Source organism: Cetorhinus maximus, chromosome 11 (assembly GCF_964194155.1).
Source record: "Cetorhinus maximus chromosome 11, sCetMax3.hap1.1, whole genome shotgun sequence".
NCBI classification, from domain to species: domain Eukaryota; kingdom Metazoa; phylum Chordata; class Chondrichthyes; order Lamniformes; family Cetorhinidae; genus Cetorhinus; species Cetorhinus maximus.
In genome coordinates this window covers 119,570,594-119,586,015 of record NC_135889.1, presented here as the reverse complement: position 1 = coordinate 119,586,015, position 15,422 = coordinate 119,570,594, and the positions used below count along the sequence as shown (strand labels likewise).

The 15,422-nt window shown below is 42.3% G+C and overlaps 1 protein-coding gene across 4 annotated transcripts in view; it reads right to left on the bottom strand.

Annotated features, from left to right (window-relative positions):
- The window catches only part of ttll4 (tubulin tyrosine ligase-like family, member 4), a 77,695-nt gene that overhangs the window by 6,041 nt on the left and 56,232 nt on the right, over nt 1–15,422 (bottom strand). For all 4 annotated transcript variants that reach the window (XM_078552651.1, XM_078552652.1, XM_078552654.1 and 1 more), the window contains exon 17: nt 6,368–6,438. In XM_078552651.1, coding sequence (XP_078408777.1) covers nt 6,368–6,438 — 71 coding nt within the window. The remainder of the gene's footprint in view (nt 1–6,367; nt 6,439–15,422) is intronic.

Sequence of the window (15,422 nt, the reverse complement as noted above, 5' to 3'; positions counted from 1 at the left end):
AATCGTTTTTTGCCTTGGTGTCTGTGTTGAAATTTTTCCAACCTTTTTATTCTCTAGTGCAATATAATTAATGTTTCTTGAATGTTTAATGAATGTTTTATTATTTTTATTAAAAAGTCAACAGCAAACTCCTGTGAATTTGTCTCAGTAAGTACCCTCCATTGCTGAAAAAAAAATTATGGTCTATCAAGCCAGGTTCCATTCTGGGATCTGACTTGTCCAATAATAACATCAGGTGGGATCATAACAGCACCCACGTACATAAGTCACTACAAGCTAGTAGTAAGGTAACTGAAATGCTAATGGAAGATCAGCTTTTATCTGGAAGCAGCTGGAATATAAGGGCAGTAAGTGATGCTTCTGTTTTACAGAGCCTTGTTCAGATCCCACCTGGAATTCAGTTCTGGGCACTGCAACTCAAAGGATACATTGGCCTTGCAGGATATACAGAGCAGATTCCCCAGAATGACAGGATTAATTTATGAAGTCAGGTTGCATAAATGTGCCTTGTATTCCTTTGTATATAGGTTTAGGGTTGATCGAACCCAGGTATCTAAGATGACAAAACATTAGATGGGATGGATAGAGAAAAAAATATTTCCTCTGGTGGGGTAATCCAGAAAAGGGGGGCAGGGGACACACACATGAAATACTAAAGGTGCACAACAAGCGTCAAGGAACCTTGGGAAAGCAAACAGGGTTGTAGGATGAATCACTACGAATGTCAAGTAGAAAACTAGAAACATAATACTTAACTTTTATAAGGCCTTGATATGGCTGCATCTAGTTTTGGTTCCTTTACCTGTTGGGGGTATTGAGGCCCTATAGTAGGTCCACAAGAGCTACCTGAATAACACCTAGTCTTAGGATTGTTAGCAAGATAAGCTCAATGAGATGGGGCTGTTTTCACCACAGAGGCTCCAGGAAGGGTAAAGTTCGAGGTAATACAGGTCAGGTCTTTAAAATAACGAAGGAACAAGTTTTGTTTGGGTGGATAGGTATTTAAGCGAGACTTGAGGGAAGGACTAGGGGGCGTTAATACAAATTACAAAGACATCTAGAATTGAGTAAGTTGCCAGCAGGTATAATCATACTCATGTATTTGCAACTCGTCCAATTGCAAGTTCCATTTTAATGCAACCATTTCTAAACTCCCATTTTCCCTCCTATACATCTAGTTATGAAAACTCTGCTTCATTGCAATTCCCCTTTATATTCAGAAGTGACTTGCAGAAATCTCACTTTAATGAGACTTGAACTTCTCAAACTGGTTGGTGATCATATTGCAAAATATTGTAAATAATTCTTCATCGCATAACAGAACTCAAGGTGGTATTTTTCTTTTATTTTTTTAAGATGTAATACTGTAGTCGCCCATGTAAAATTCAGCAAATAAAAGGTTGCTTATGCACCAGAATGTGTTGACTTTTGTTGCTGCCTGCCTTATAGGAATTCTTATTTTATCACAATTTACGAAGCTTGGTTCCGCTTTACTTCTTTTTGGCAGTCATCAGCCGCTGGAACAGAACGCCAGATCATGTGGCAAGTGTAGATTCACCGCAGCCCTTCAAAAAAATCAGCTAGACAAGCTCCTGACAGTGGAAGACATCTTTAATTACACAGAGTAGTTGGAGCACTAGCCATGTATAATGATATCTATTACTACAGACTCTAGGAACTTGTTCAATTACCTTTGGGGATTGTACAGATAAGAACCAGAAGTTTTCCCCATCACCTCTAAATTAGCCAAAGTAATTTCCCTTGTTTTTGCATCTCTGATTAAATGTCGTGACTTGCAGAGGAGGGATGGGTGGTAGGGGCGAAGAGTACCATGTCTGGATGAACCAGTTAGTCTTTCTTGTCCATAAGACATAGGAGCAGAAGTAGGCCATTCGGCCCATTGAGTCTGCTCCGCCATTCAGTGAGATCATGGCTGATCTGATAATCCTCAACTCCGCTTTCCTGCCTTTTCCCCATAATCCCTGATTTCCTTACTGATTAAAAATCTGTCTTTTGCAGCCTTGATTTAACGGCCTCTACAGCCCTCTGCAGTAAAGAATTCCACAGATTAGCTACTCTCAGAAGAAATTCCTCATCTCTGTTTTAAATGGGTGCCCCCTAACTCTGAGGTTATGCCCTCTGGTCCTAAGCCCTTCCACAAGGGGAAGCAACCTCTCAGCATCTAACCTGTCAAGCCATTTTTTGGGTGTTTCTATGTCATAATGTGTTCGCAAAAAATACTTTTGTTAATTGTATATTCATTGATTTAATTGTATGCAGGTAGTGGGCATTAACTTGTGCCCAAAAATTAGGAACAGACTGAAACTGTGGTTGTTGAGTTAGGAGGTGTGAGTTTATAATGTGCATCTCTGTAAAATAAATTCTTATGAAAGTATGTAAAGCTTGGCTCTAGTTCTATCCTTCACCACATGGCCCTCTTGAATACAACAACTTACCCCATTGTTTTTGTGATCCTTAGTCTATTCTCCCTACTGACTCTCGACATAAAAACTTTCACCCTCTCAGAAAGAGTTAATAATTGAAACCCTAATCAGACTGCCCCTTAATCTTGTGAGTGACGAAAGCCACCTAAAGCTTTTTTCCAGACTTTTGCTCTGCCCCATCTTTACAAGGCAGGCATTAACTTCAAGATTAAAAATGATGAATATCAACTTGGGTTTTAGTGGCAAATGATGCCACACTTACCAATTGAGGCAGAAATGAAAACTGAACATTGGAAATTTGAATGAAAATGGAAGTTCCAGAGGCCTCGTGAAAGATCAACCTCTGGAAGTGAAAGGTAGGTAGGGTTAAACTTTCAATGTTCAGTTTAATGGTTACAAGCAAAACATTAACCTATCTTCTCTCTCGTTTGCTCTTTCTCAGAAGCTGTGTTACCGGTGTTGTCAGATTTTATTGTAGGGTTTTCATCAGAAATACTTGCGGGGGAGACATTAGGATTCACCCTCCTTTTCAGGTTCATCTCCTAAAGGTCAAAAGCCATGAAAAGCAACTGCTTTCAGTCAAAGAATGGCAATTCGGCATAAGTGAAACTACTGAAGTACCCAAGTTTCGGTTGAACATAGAGTCTTCACATAAAAGTGGTTCACACCTATACCAGGCTATCTAGGTCAAACACACATGTATGCAGGCCAATTATCTGTCCTTCAGACAGGATAACCCAATAAACCCATATCACCAAAGGCACAGGTCTGAGAAGGCAATAGCTTAGTATTGCCAGCATTCACCGTGCATTTCATACTGAACAGGCCTTCTATTATAAAAACAAAAATACCTGGAAAAACTCAGCAGGTCTGGCAGCATCTGCGGAGAGGAGCACAGTTAACATTTCGAGTCCGAATGACCCTTCAACAGAACTAAGTAAAAATAGAAAAGAGGTGAAATATAAGCTGGTTTGGCGGGGGGTAGAGCTGGATAAAGGGCCAGTGATAGGTGGAGATAACCAAAAGATGTCACAGACAAAAGGACAAAGAGGTGTTGAAGGTGGTGATATTATCTGAGGAATGTGCTAATTAAGGGTAGAAAGCAGGACAAGCAAGGTACAGATAGCCCTAGTGGGGGTGGGATGGGGTGATGGAATCAAAAAAGGCTAAAAGGTTGAGATAAAACAATGGATGGAAATACAATTAAAAATAATGGAAATAGGTGGGAAAAGAAAAATCTATATAAATTATTGAAAAAAAAGGGGGGGTGGAATCGGAAAGGGAGTGGGGATGGAGGAGAGAGTTCATGATCTAAAATTGTTGAACTCAATATTCAGTCCGGAAGGCTGTAAAGTGCCTAGTCGGAAGATGAGGGGCTGTTCCTCCAGTTTGCTTTGAGCTTCACTGGAACAATACAGCAAGCCAAGGGTGGACATGTGGGCATGACAGCAGGGTGGAGTGTTGAAATGGCAAGCAACAGGGAGGTCTGGGTAATGCTTGCGGACAGACTGAAGGTGTTCTGCAAAGTGGTCACCCGGTCTGCGTTTGGTCTCTCCAATGTAGAGGAAACTTCATTGGGAGCAACGAATGCAGTAGACTAAATTGAGGGAAGTGCAAGTGAAATGCTGCTTCACTTGAAAGGAGTGTTTGGGTCCTTGGACGGTGAGGAGAGGGGAAGTAAAGGGGCAGGTGTTGCACCTTCTGCGGTTGCATGGGAAGGTGCCATAGGAAGGGGTTGAGGTGTAGGGGTTGATGGAGGAGTGGACCAGGGTGTCCCGGAGGGAACAATCCCTGCGGAATGCCACCAGGGGGGGTGAAGGGAAGACGTGTTTGGTGGTGGCATCATGCTGGAGTAGGCGGAAATGGCGGAGGATGATCCTTTGAATGCGGAGGCTGGTGGGGTGATAAGTGAGGACAAGGGGGACACTATCATGTTTCTTGGAGGGAGAAGGTGGTGTGAGGGCGGATGCGCGGGAGATGGGCCGGACACGGTTAAGGGCCCTGTCAACCACCGTGGGTGGAAAACCTCGGTTAACGAAGAAGGAGGACATGTCAGAGGAACTGTTTTTGAAAGTGGCATCATCAGAACAGATGCGACGGAGGCGAAGCAACTGAGGGAATGGGATGGAGTCCTTACAGGAAGCGGGGTGTGAGGAGCTGTAGTCGAGGTAGCTGTGGGAGTTGGTAGGCTTGTAATGGATATTGGTGGACAGTCTATCACCAGAAATTGAGACAGAGAGGTCAAGGAAGGGAAGGGAAGTGTCAGAGATGGACCATGTGAAAATGATGGAGGGGTGGAAATTGGAAGCAAAATTAATAAATTTTTCCAGGTCCAGACGAGAACATGAAGCAGCACCGAAGTAATCATCAATGTACCGGAGAAAGAGTTGTGGTAGGGGGCTGGAGTAGGACTGGATCAAGGAATGTTCCACATACCCCATAAAGAGATAGGCATAGCTGGGGCCCATGCGGGTACCCATAGCCATACCTTTTATTTGGAGGAAATGAGAAGAGTTTAAGGAGAAATTGTTCAGTGTGAGAACAAGTTCAGTCAGACGGAGGAGAGTAGTGGTGGATGGGGATTGTTCGAGCCTCTGTTCGAGGAAGAAGCGGAGAGCCATCAGACCATCCCAGTGGGGGATTGGACGTCCATGGTGAAAAGGAGGCGGTTGGGGCCAGGCAACTGGAAATTGTTGATATGATGTAGGGTGTCAGAGGAATCACGGATGTAGGTGGGAAGGGACTGGACAAGGGGAGAGAGAATGGAGTCAAGATAGCAAGAAATGAGTTCCGTGGGGCAGGAACAGGCTGACACGATCGGTCTGCCGGGATAGTACTGTTTGTGGATTTTGGGTAGGAGGTAGAAGCGGGCCATCCGAGGTTGGGCGACTATCAGGTTGGAAGCTGTGGAAGGAAGATCTCCAGAGGAGATGAGGTCAGTAACAGTCCTGGAAACATTGGCTTGATGTTCAGTGGTGGGATCATGGTCCAGGGAGAGGTAGGAGGAAGTGTCTGCGAGTTGATGCTCAGCCTCTGCGAGGTAGAGGTCAGTGCGCCAGACAACAACAGCACCACCCTTGTCAGCGGGTTTGATGACAATATCAGGGTTGGACCTGAGAGAACGGAGTGCAGCAAGTTGAGAGACAGACAGGTTAGAGTGGGTGAGAGGAGCAGAGAAATTGAGACGACTAATGTCAACAGTTCTCAATTAAAAGATCAAGAGAAGGTAAGAATCCAGAGGGAGGGGTCCAGGTGGAGGGAGAATACTGGAGGTGGGTAAAAGGATCCATCGAACGGGGAGAGGACTCCTGCCCAAAGAAGTGAGCACGGAGACGAAGACGGCGGAAGAAGAGTTCAGCATCGTGCCGAGCCCGAAATTCATTGAGATGAGGGTGTAAGGGTATGAAACTAAGTCCTTTGCTGAGCACTGAACGTTCAGCATCGGAGAGGGGAAGGTCAGGGGGTATGGTCCCTTCTATTACATTCAGTAGAGATAAACTGGCTGAACCGTCTAGTGGCTGTTTTGCTGGTAGGAGCTTGCCTACATGATTTAAGACTCAGATTTTAAGATACCTGGTCTAAAGTTAGGAAATCTAGAAGAGGATTCAGGATATAGTATACAGATGCACATCTTATAGCTTAGAGAGACATTGTTAAGATCTTGAACCTTTAAAATCCCACATTTTCTACTGCCAAGAGTTAGTCAATTGGCCCGTGGTGACTATTTTCTCCTCCCTTTGGAGATGCTTATCTGTCACTCCACTTCCCCTCAAGTGATTTGGCCTGTGTCAAAATTACCGCACAATTAAATCATAGCATCAACTTGCATCATACAAAGCTCACTATCATCCAAATAAATGATAAAAAGAAAGAAAATTTTACAGACAGAAGACAGCAAAAGGACAATATTTGAGGTTACTCACAATATGTGCAGGATGAACAGATAGTCCCAGGTGAACCCTTCTATAACTCAATTCTTTCAACACATGAATTCCTGTAAGAAAATAAATGTAATAGAGAATAAAATATGCATAAAAATGCTTCCTCCTTTTCTCTTGTTAAAGCATTCTGCCCTTCTCCAGTTTTCCATGGGATATGGTTTCCAGGCACCAGTCATACTTTGTCATCTCACTCAATCAGCCATTCTTCACATATACGTGCAGACAGAGGTTATTGGAGCCGCACTCAATCGTGTCTTTCCTTTCACTTTTCAACAGGGATAGTTAGCCAACATTCAGTGTGCGGTAAAGTGTGATAATTTCCATTTTCCTAGCCCTCCTAAACCAATGGAGCTCCCGCTGAAGGGCCAGTACTGCTGTTGCAGCTGTGGTCCGGCAGGAATTCGAATCTGGGAATCCGCTGCGATATGTTTAGCATGGTGCTTGTCAGAAGAAATATTGCAATTACCAACTTGAACAAATGTGGTTACACTATGAACAGTGCAGATTATCTGTTATAAGGAAATCAGATCGCCACCTCCTGTTCCCTAATATATAGAGCCATTGAGTACACAGTAAACCAAGGTGTAATTCTGTCAGATCATAAAATAAATTTGGGGTGTTAGTTAAGTGCACACTGACTTGTCAGATGGCTGGATTGACAGCAATCTGTGCACACTTCAGGGCATGCAGTGCAATAATCTTTAAACCAGAATCTGACAGTATACTGTCTACAAAACAAACACAAACAACTAAATCTAAACCAAAACTTAGATTCATATTCGGCCTTTGATTTTGTTTAAATGGAATCATGTTGGGGAAAATGGCTTGGAGGAATTATCAGGGTTAAAATTGGAGGACTAACTGATTACAGTATTAAATTACACGATCGGTGAAGCACACTGGATTAATGTTCACACCTTTTTGGATATTAAACCAACCGTTGGCTCAGCATCTGACGTCAGGAAGTTCTTAAAAAGTGATCAAATCTTGATCTGTCTTCCAGGTTATGATAGTGGAGGCAAAAACATAGCAAACATTTAAAAGATAGTTGAATGCTGTGATGGAAGCATTGTAAACTGGTTTGGGTGAATGAGCTGGGATGAGCCAAATAAATCTTGAGATTCTCTCAAATTCACTCACTCAACAATATCTGGGGATGGGGGCGGTGGGGGCAGCATTTGCTTCTTAAAAGCAGATTTTAAGAATGTGAAAGTTTCAACTGTTCTATTTTTTTTTTCTTATTTTCAAAAATACATGATCGCTACTAGACACCCTCACTGAACACATGCAGTTTGGTACAATTTTGCATATACCATTGCTGTAGCCACTCATTACATTTATGTAATAAATTTTATTTACTGAAGCATAGTGGTTAAAATGTGGAATTTGCTACCAAATGGAGTAGTTAAAAAGCATAGATTTAAGGGAGATCTGGGTACATACCATAAGGGATAAAAGATCAGAATGTGCTGATAATGGTTAGATGAAGTAGGGCAAGAGGCACCTTATATAGAGCATAAAAGTATAGGTCAGACTGGCTTAAAGGCTTGTTTGTGTAAATTCTATGCAATACCAAGGAAAGTCAGTGTGAGGATCTCAAATCTGCACCATGGATTCAGCATTCGAAACAAATAGTTTACCACAACACAGATCCCTACATGCATCTGAAAATACAAAAATCCTGGAAAAATTCTGCAGGTCTGGCAGCATCTGTGAAGAAACAGAGTTAATGTTTCGAGTCCATATGAATCTTCTTCAGACTCTTCTTCCAGCGTCAGCAGTATTTTGCTTTTAACTGAAAATATAAACTGAATTCACAACGTAAAATACAGATGACAATTTGGCCTATTCAGGTTCATCCTCTGTGCCGGCCCCCACACCCTACGCAACAGCCAGCTTCCTAAATGATTCTGGATACGTTGTGTTATGACCACAGCAGATGTTAATTGCTGAGCAAACCAAATCCCAGAAGGAAACTTGGTTTACAGGTCATACCCTTTTTTTTGTATTCTGAAAATGAGAAGAAAATGTACTGATCTCAGCAGCAAGAAGTCCAGTAACACTTTTGGATTTTAAAAATAAAAGTTTTATTAACAAGAAAAAAAGAAAACTTAAGCACACAAGATTACAATTACACGGTTAAAATTAGTCTTACAAAACATTTCCCCAAACTCCTTACTTAGTCAGACCCGCAAGTAAACACCTTCCAGGCAACACTCCCTTACAGATGTTTAAACATAAAAATCCAGTATTACCCAAGTCAAACTGCTGTAGCTTTAATAAAGGCATACCACACGACCTCTTAAAGTCTCTCCCATATCACACGACCTCTTAAAGTCTCTCCCACTCTGCTGTGGAAATCCAAGACTTTAGAACAAGACTGCTTTTTGCAACCCAAGACTTTTCTGGTTTAGCTGGGTGGCTGATTTAAACTGCATCTACTCCCAGCCCAGAGCAGTTTCCCAGAGATCTTCCTCACACAGCCAATAGCCCACAGCTACAGCCAACAGGTCCAGTTACCTTAAGCTTTCCATAGTAACTGTAAAATATCCTTTTCCCCCCTTTCATCTCAAGTCCATTGTTCGCACACTTCTTTGAAGCTTAAATCCTTCCAAATATAAAATTTTTCATTTTTCTATTTTGTCTGCACTTTTGGGTCAATAAAATGTAATATACTCTCTTCTCTTTACCTATGGAACTCCTGCAGGATGCAAACATGTTTCTTATTACCTTTGACTTTACTTTGATATTCAAACGAACTCTCAACTTATCTAAAAATGCAAACTTTAGATCCAACCTATTCACTTATACCTCAAACCCCTCATAAATGCACAAACCTAACACCACTATCCTTTTATGTTTTAAACCTCCTAGACAATCTGTCTTCTAGTAACCTTTCCCCAGCTTAATTAAATCATTTACACACACACAGAGCCTTGACAAAATTACGTGGATAGCACGTTTAGAGAGGTCATCACACTGCAGCTAAGAAGTACACAGGCAGAGAGGGAATGGGTGGCCGCCAGAGTATCTAAGAGAAACAGGCAGATAGTGCAGGAATCCCGACGCTAACTCGCTCTCTAACCGCTTTTCTATTATGGATACTGGTGAGCGAGATGGTTCCTCAGAGGGCTGCAGCAAGACCCAAGTCCATGGCACTACAGGTGGCTCAGCTGCACAGGATGGGAGGAAGAGTGCAAGTGCTATAGTAGTAGGGGATTCCATAGTTCGGGGAGCAGACAGACGTTTCTGTGGCCATAGATGTGGTTCCAGGATGGTATGTTGCTTCCCTGCTGCCAGGATCAAGGATGTCACAGAACAGCTGCAGGACATCCTTTTGGGGGAGGGTGAACAACCAGAGGTCGTGGTCCACAGTGGAACCAATGACATAGGTAGGAAAAGGGATGAGGTCCTGAAAGCAGATTTTAGGGAGTTAGGAGGGGAATTAAAAAGTAGGGCCTCAAGAGCAGTAATCTCAGGATTACTCCCAGTGCCATGTGCTAGTGAACATAAGAATAGAAAGATTGAGCAGTTCAACACATGGCTGGAGAAATTGAGTAGGAGGGAGGGCTTTAGATTTCTGATACATTGGGATTGGTTCTGGGGCAGATGGGACCAGTACAAGAACGATAGATTACACCTTAACAGGACTGGGACTAGTGTCCTCGCGGGGAGGTTTGCTGGTGCTATTGGGGAGGGTTTAAACTAGATTGGCAAGGGGATGAGAACCTGGGGGGGAAATTCAGAGTGCAGAGGAGAAAAACTGGCAGTGGGAAGTAGTGAAATATCAACTGATAACAAGGATATATCAGAGAGTTGCATCAAGGTAGACAGAATTTATAGAGAGTTTGATAGAATTAGAGAGGGCAACAGTAAGTCATTAGATGGGGTCAGAATAAGCAGGAAGATAAAAAAGCCTAATGTGCATGTATGTGAATGCATGGTGATTAATAAGATTGGTGAACTGCAGGCACAGGTTAACAAATGGAACTATGATATTATTGATATAACAGGCACCTGGCTCAAGGAGGGCAGGGCTGGGCGTTAAATATTCCTGGGTCCAAGGTGTTTTGGAGAGACAGGTAAGAAAGAAAAGTCGGGGGGGCGGTGGTGGAGTGGCAATATTGGTTAAGGACCGGCATTAAAAGTACTGGAGAGAGGGGATGTTCCAAAGAGGTCAAGGACAGGATCTCTCTGGCTAGAGGTAAGGAATGGGAAAGGTGCAATAACATTGAATGGTGTAGTATATAAACCACCACCTAGTGGAAGGGATGTGGAAAAACAAAATTACAAAGAAATTACAGAGAGATGCAAGAGTTATAGAGTAATCATAATGGGGGACTACAATTAACCAAATATAGACTAGGATAGGAATAGTAGGAAAGGACAAGAGGGGCGAGAGTTCCTGGAATGTGTTCAAGATAATTTTCTACAGCAGTATGTTTCCAGTCCAATGAGAGGACATGCACTTTTGAACTGGGTTCTGGGGAATGAGTTGGCCCAAGTGGATCAAATATCAGTGAGAGTGCCTCTAGGGGACAGTGACCATTGTATCATAAGGTTTAGGTTAATCATGGAAAAGAGAACAATTCAGAGCAGGGATAATTAATTGGGGGAAAGCCAACTTCGATGGGACGAGAATGCATCTGAGAGGAGTGAGTTGGAATCAAATGTTGGCAGAAAAGACTGTGGCTTAACAATGGGCCACCTTCAAAGAAAAAGTATTGCAGACAATGTCAAGGCACATTCCCTTGAAGGGAAAGGTAGGACAAATAAATCCAGAGTGACCTAGATGATGAGAGAGATAAAGATGAAAATGAAGTGCGCGTATGACAGATGTCAGGGAGAAAATACAATGGAGAATCAGGCTGAATGCTGAAGGACCAGAGGGGAAGTGAAGAAACTAATAAGAAAAGCAAGAGAGCATGAAAAGAGGCTGGCATTGAACGTAAAAGGGAATCCCAAGGTCTTCTATAAGCATATAAATAATAAAAGAGGGGTAAAAGAAAGAGTATGGCCGATTAGGGGCAACAAAAGAGGACTTGCATATGGAGGTTGGAGAAAAAGCAGAGGTGTTGAATGAGTACTTTGCATCTGTCTTTACAAAGGAAGAGCTTGTTACCCAGGCTGAGGTGAGAGGGGAGGTAATTGGTACACTAGAAGAGCTTACAATTGAGAGGGGGGAGGTATGGAAAGGCTATCTTTACTTAAAATAGATAAGGTGCCAGGGCCGGATGAGATGCAGCCAAGGGTAATGAGGGAAGTGAAAGTGGAAATTGAAGAGGTACTAGGTTTCCTTAGACACGGGAGGTGCCAGAGCGCTGCGAATAAAAATAATATAATAAAAAATAATAATTAAAAAACTGTAATAATAAACCCTGGGAAATATGAACAGTGGGGTCTATTGAAACAAAAAAAAAAGATGGCCTTATACTGTACTTTAAGGAGGATGTGAAGTGCAGAAAAGATTCACGGGAATGGTTCCAGGGATGAGAAACTTCAGTAATGAAGATTAATTGGAGAAGTTGGGCCTATTTTCTTTGCAGGAAAGAAGGCTGAGAGGGGATTTGATAGAGGTATTCAAAATCATGAAGTGTCTGGTCAGAGTAGTTGGGAGAAACTGTTCTCAACCATGAAAGAATCGAGAACCCAAGGGCACAGATTTAAAGTAATTGGCAAAAGAGGTAAAAGCGATATAAGAAAAAACTTTTTAATGTAGCGAGTGGTTAAGGTCTGGAATGAACTGCCTGAGAGTGTGGTGGAGGCAGGTTCAATCAAAGGATTCAAAAGGATATTAGACTGTTACTTGAAAAGGAAAAATGTGAAGAGTTTCAGTGAAAAACTGTGAAAATGGCATTGCGTGAATTGCTCATCGGAGAGCGGGTACAGACACGATGGGCCGAATGGCTTCCTTCTGCACTGTAACAATTCTGGGATCCTGTGAATGTTACACCCTTGTTCAAAAAGAGGTGCTAGGATAAAGACAACTCCAGGCCAGTCAGTTTGACCTCAGTGGTAGGGAAACTTCTGGAAACTAAAGTGCGGGATAAAATCAATAATCACTTAGACAAGTGCAGGATAATTAAGGAAAGCCAGCAGGGATTCATCAAGGGAAAATCATGTTTAACTAACTTGGAGTTTTTTGGGGAGATAACAGATAGCTGATAAAGGAAACGCTGTTGATGTGGTGCATATGGATTTTCAAAAGGCATTTAATACAGTGCCACATAACAAATTCGTGAACAAAATTCTAGGTCATGGAATAAAAGGGAAAGTAGATACTTGGATAAGAAATTGGCTGAGCGACAGGAAATAGAGAGTAGTGATAAATGGTTGTTTTTCAGAATGGAGGAAAGTTTGAAGTGGAGTTCCTCAGGGTCAGTGTTGGGACCCTTGCTCTTCCTGATATATAGTGATGACCTTGACTGGTGTGCAGGGCATGACTTCAAAGTTTGCAGATAAGATGATAGGAAATATTGTCAATTGTAGTGGGGGTAGTCTTGAACTTCAAAAGGAGATAGTCATTTTGGTGGATTGGGCAGGCAAGTGGCAGATGAAGTTCAATGCAGAGAAGTGTGAGGTAATTCGTTTTGGCAGGAAAGGTATAGTGAGACAGTATGAAATAAAGGGAGAGCCTCCAGAGGAGGTGCAGGAGCAGAGGAACTCGGTTTGTACGTACATAGATAATTGAAGATAGCAGGGCATGTTGAGAGCGCAGTTAAGAAAGCATATAGTATCACAAGCTTTATGAATAAGGGCATTGAGTACAAGAGTGAGGAAGTCATGTTGAACTTGTATAAGACACAAGTTAGGCCTCATCTGGGATACTGCGTCCAGTTCTGGGTGCCATATTTGAGGAAGAATGTAAAGGCATTGCAGAGAATACAGAGGAGATTCATAAGAATGATTCCTGGTATGAAGAACTGTCGCTATGAGGAGAGATTGGAGAGGTTGGGGCTGTTTTCCTTGGAGAAAAGAAGGCTGAGAGGAGACTTGATAGAGGTATTTAAGATTCTGAGGGGTATGGACAGGGTAAATAGGGAGAAACTGTTCCCACTCAAGAGAACATCAAAAACGAGAGGGCAAAGATTCAAAATGATTGGCAAAATGAGTAAATGTGATAAGGAAAATATTTTTCACCCAAAGGGTGGTTGGAGTCTGGGACAAACTTCCTGAAAGGGTGAAGGCATGTTTGATTCAAAAGGGATTTGGATTGCTACTTGAAGAGAGAATGTGCAAGGTTACACAGATAAGGCAGGGGAGTGGGACCCGGTGGAATGCTCTTTCAGGAGCCAGTGCAGGCTCGATATGTCGAATAAAGATGGGCCTGTAAAGATGCTGTGCTACTGATACTGTGATACTTCCAAAAAATATTAAAAACATACATTCTCAGTTGTCCCACTCACTCTACCCACGTCAACCATACTTTGAATGAAGAACTTCCTGGCATTTCTTTCATTCATATTCCCTTGTCAAGTTACAGTTTACTCTGAAGTAATGTTCCAACTTTACCTTTGTTGTGCTACTTAGTAACTCAGATACCCTTGGGATGTCACATCTTCAAAGCTGAAGAACCCAACTTTCTTCAGGCTGTCCGCATATCTCAATCACCACAAAGTACCTTTTCTACACCGTCTCCAATGCCTGAATGCATCTCGGTGATGAGAATTCAACACCATCCTCACCACAGTACTCTCTACAGTCTTAAGCATAGACTTTTTCCAACTTGCACTATATTGTAACTATACAGTTCTGGAGTCTATTTGGTTTTTCGTTCCAGTGATGAACACATTAAACACAGTATGCTGATGTGCCTAAATCCTCTTGACTTTACTCATAACTATTTTGACACCATGGATAACATGCATTTTTCTTTCCATGTGAAATACTCTACATTTATAATTATATTGTATTTTTGAAAAAAAAATCTCTTTTGGCGATGCTTTTCTGTCTTGCACTCATCAGGACAATTCACAAGAAAATACCAATGTCAGGGGAAACACACATTGAGACTCTTACAGTTCCACACAATATAAGATTGGCCTTATTGACAACCTCGTAAATAGTGCCCGAGCCGTTTGTTTACCATGCAAGCTTGGTGTTGAAAGAAGATGCATCAAATATATCCTGCGAGATAATGGCTACCATAATCAGATCATTTTGTGCTGTATATCGCACAAACTCAAACGGGCCCAAGGCCATCACTTTCGTACCCTGAAAAGTGCCCAGTCTACCTCACATTACCCTGGAAGGGCAAGATATCTCAAAAATTTGAGCAACAGGTGAAGCTAGCTGTTTCACGCTGCTACTATACAGTGGCAACCCGAGTGGTATTCACCACTAACAGGATGCTACCATCCTGTTCTGCTTATCAAACAAATGAGTAATGTGGTGTATGAATTTCAGTGCCAGTGTGATGTTACGCATGTAGGCCGTACGCCCCAAAGACTGGCGGATCATATCAAACACCATGTCCCCTCTGCTTATTGCAACGGGCAAGGTACCAACCGTACCCAACCAGTCCATGCTTGCAAAACTCAAAACAGTGCCCAGTTTTAAATGTGATTCCACGATTGGACAACATTTGCTAAATAATCCTCAGTGTTCTACGAATTACACTGACAACTAATTTAAGATTGTCAGTCAGGCTCACAGTGTGGTGCATTTGCGTGTCCTGAAAGCTACATATATTAATATACAGGGCCCTGTTCTTTGCAGACAGAAAGAACATGTGCACACATTGCACTGGTTTCAGCTAAACAAAATAAGTGACAGGCACTCGCTGGTTAATTCCCTAGGGTAATATCTAGACCAATCAGAATCAAGCTGCCTGGTTTGAATTTCAAATAATGCTTGGCAGTTAACTGTCAGTCACCAATCGGTGCATTCCCCATGGCAACGCCTCTACCAATCCGAGTCCACTGGTCAACCATCCCGCACTCTCTTCTCATACATTATAAATATCTGGTTTCCCCTGACATTGGTATTTTCTTGTGAATTATCCTGATGAGTGCAAGACAAAAAGCTTAGACAAAAA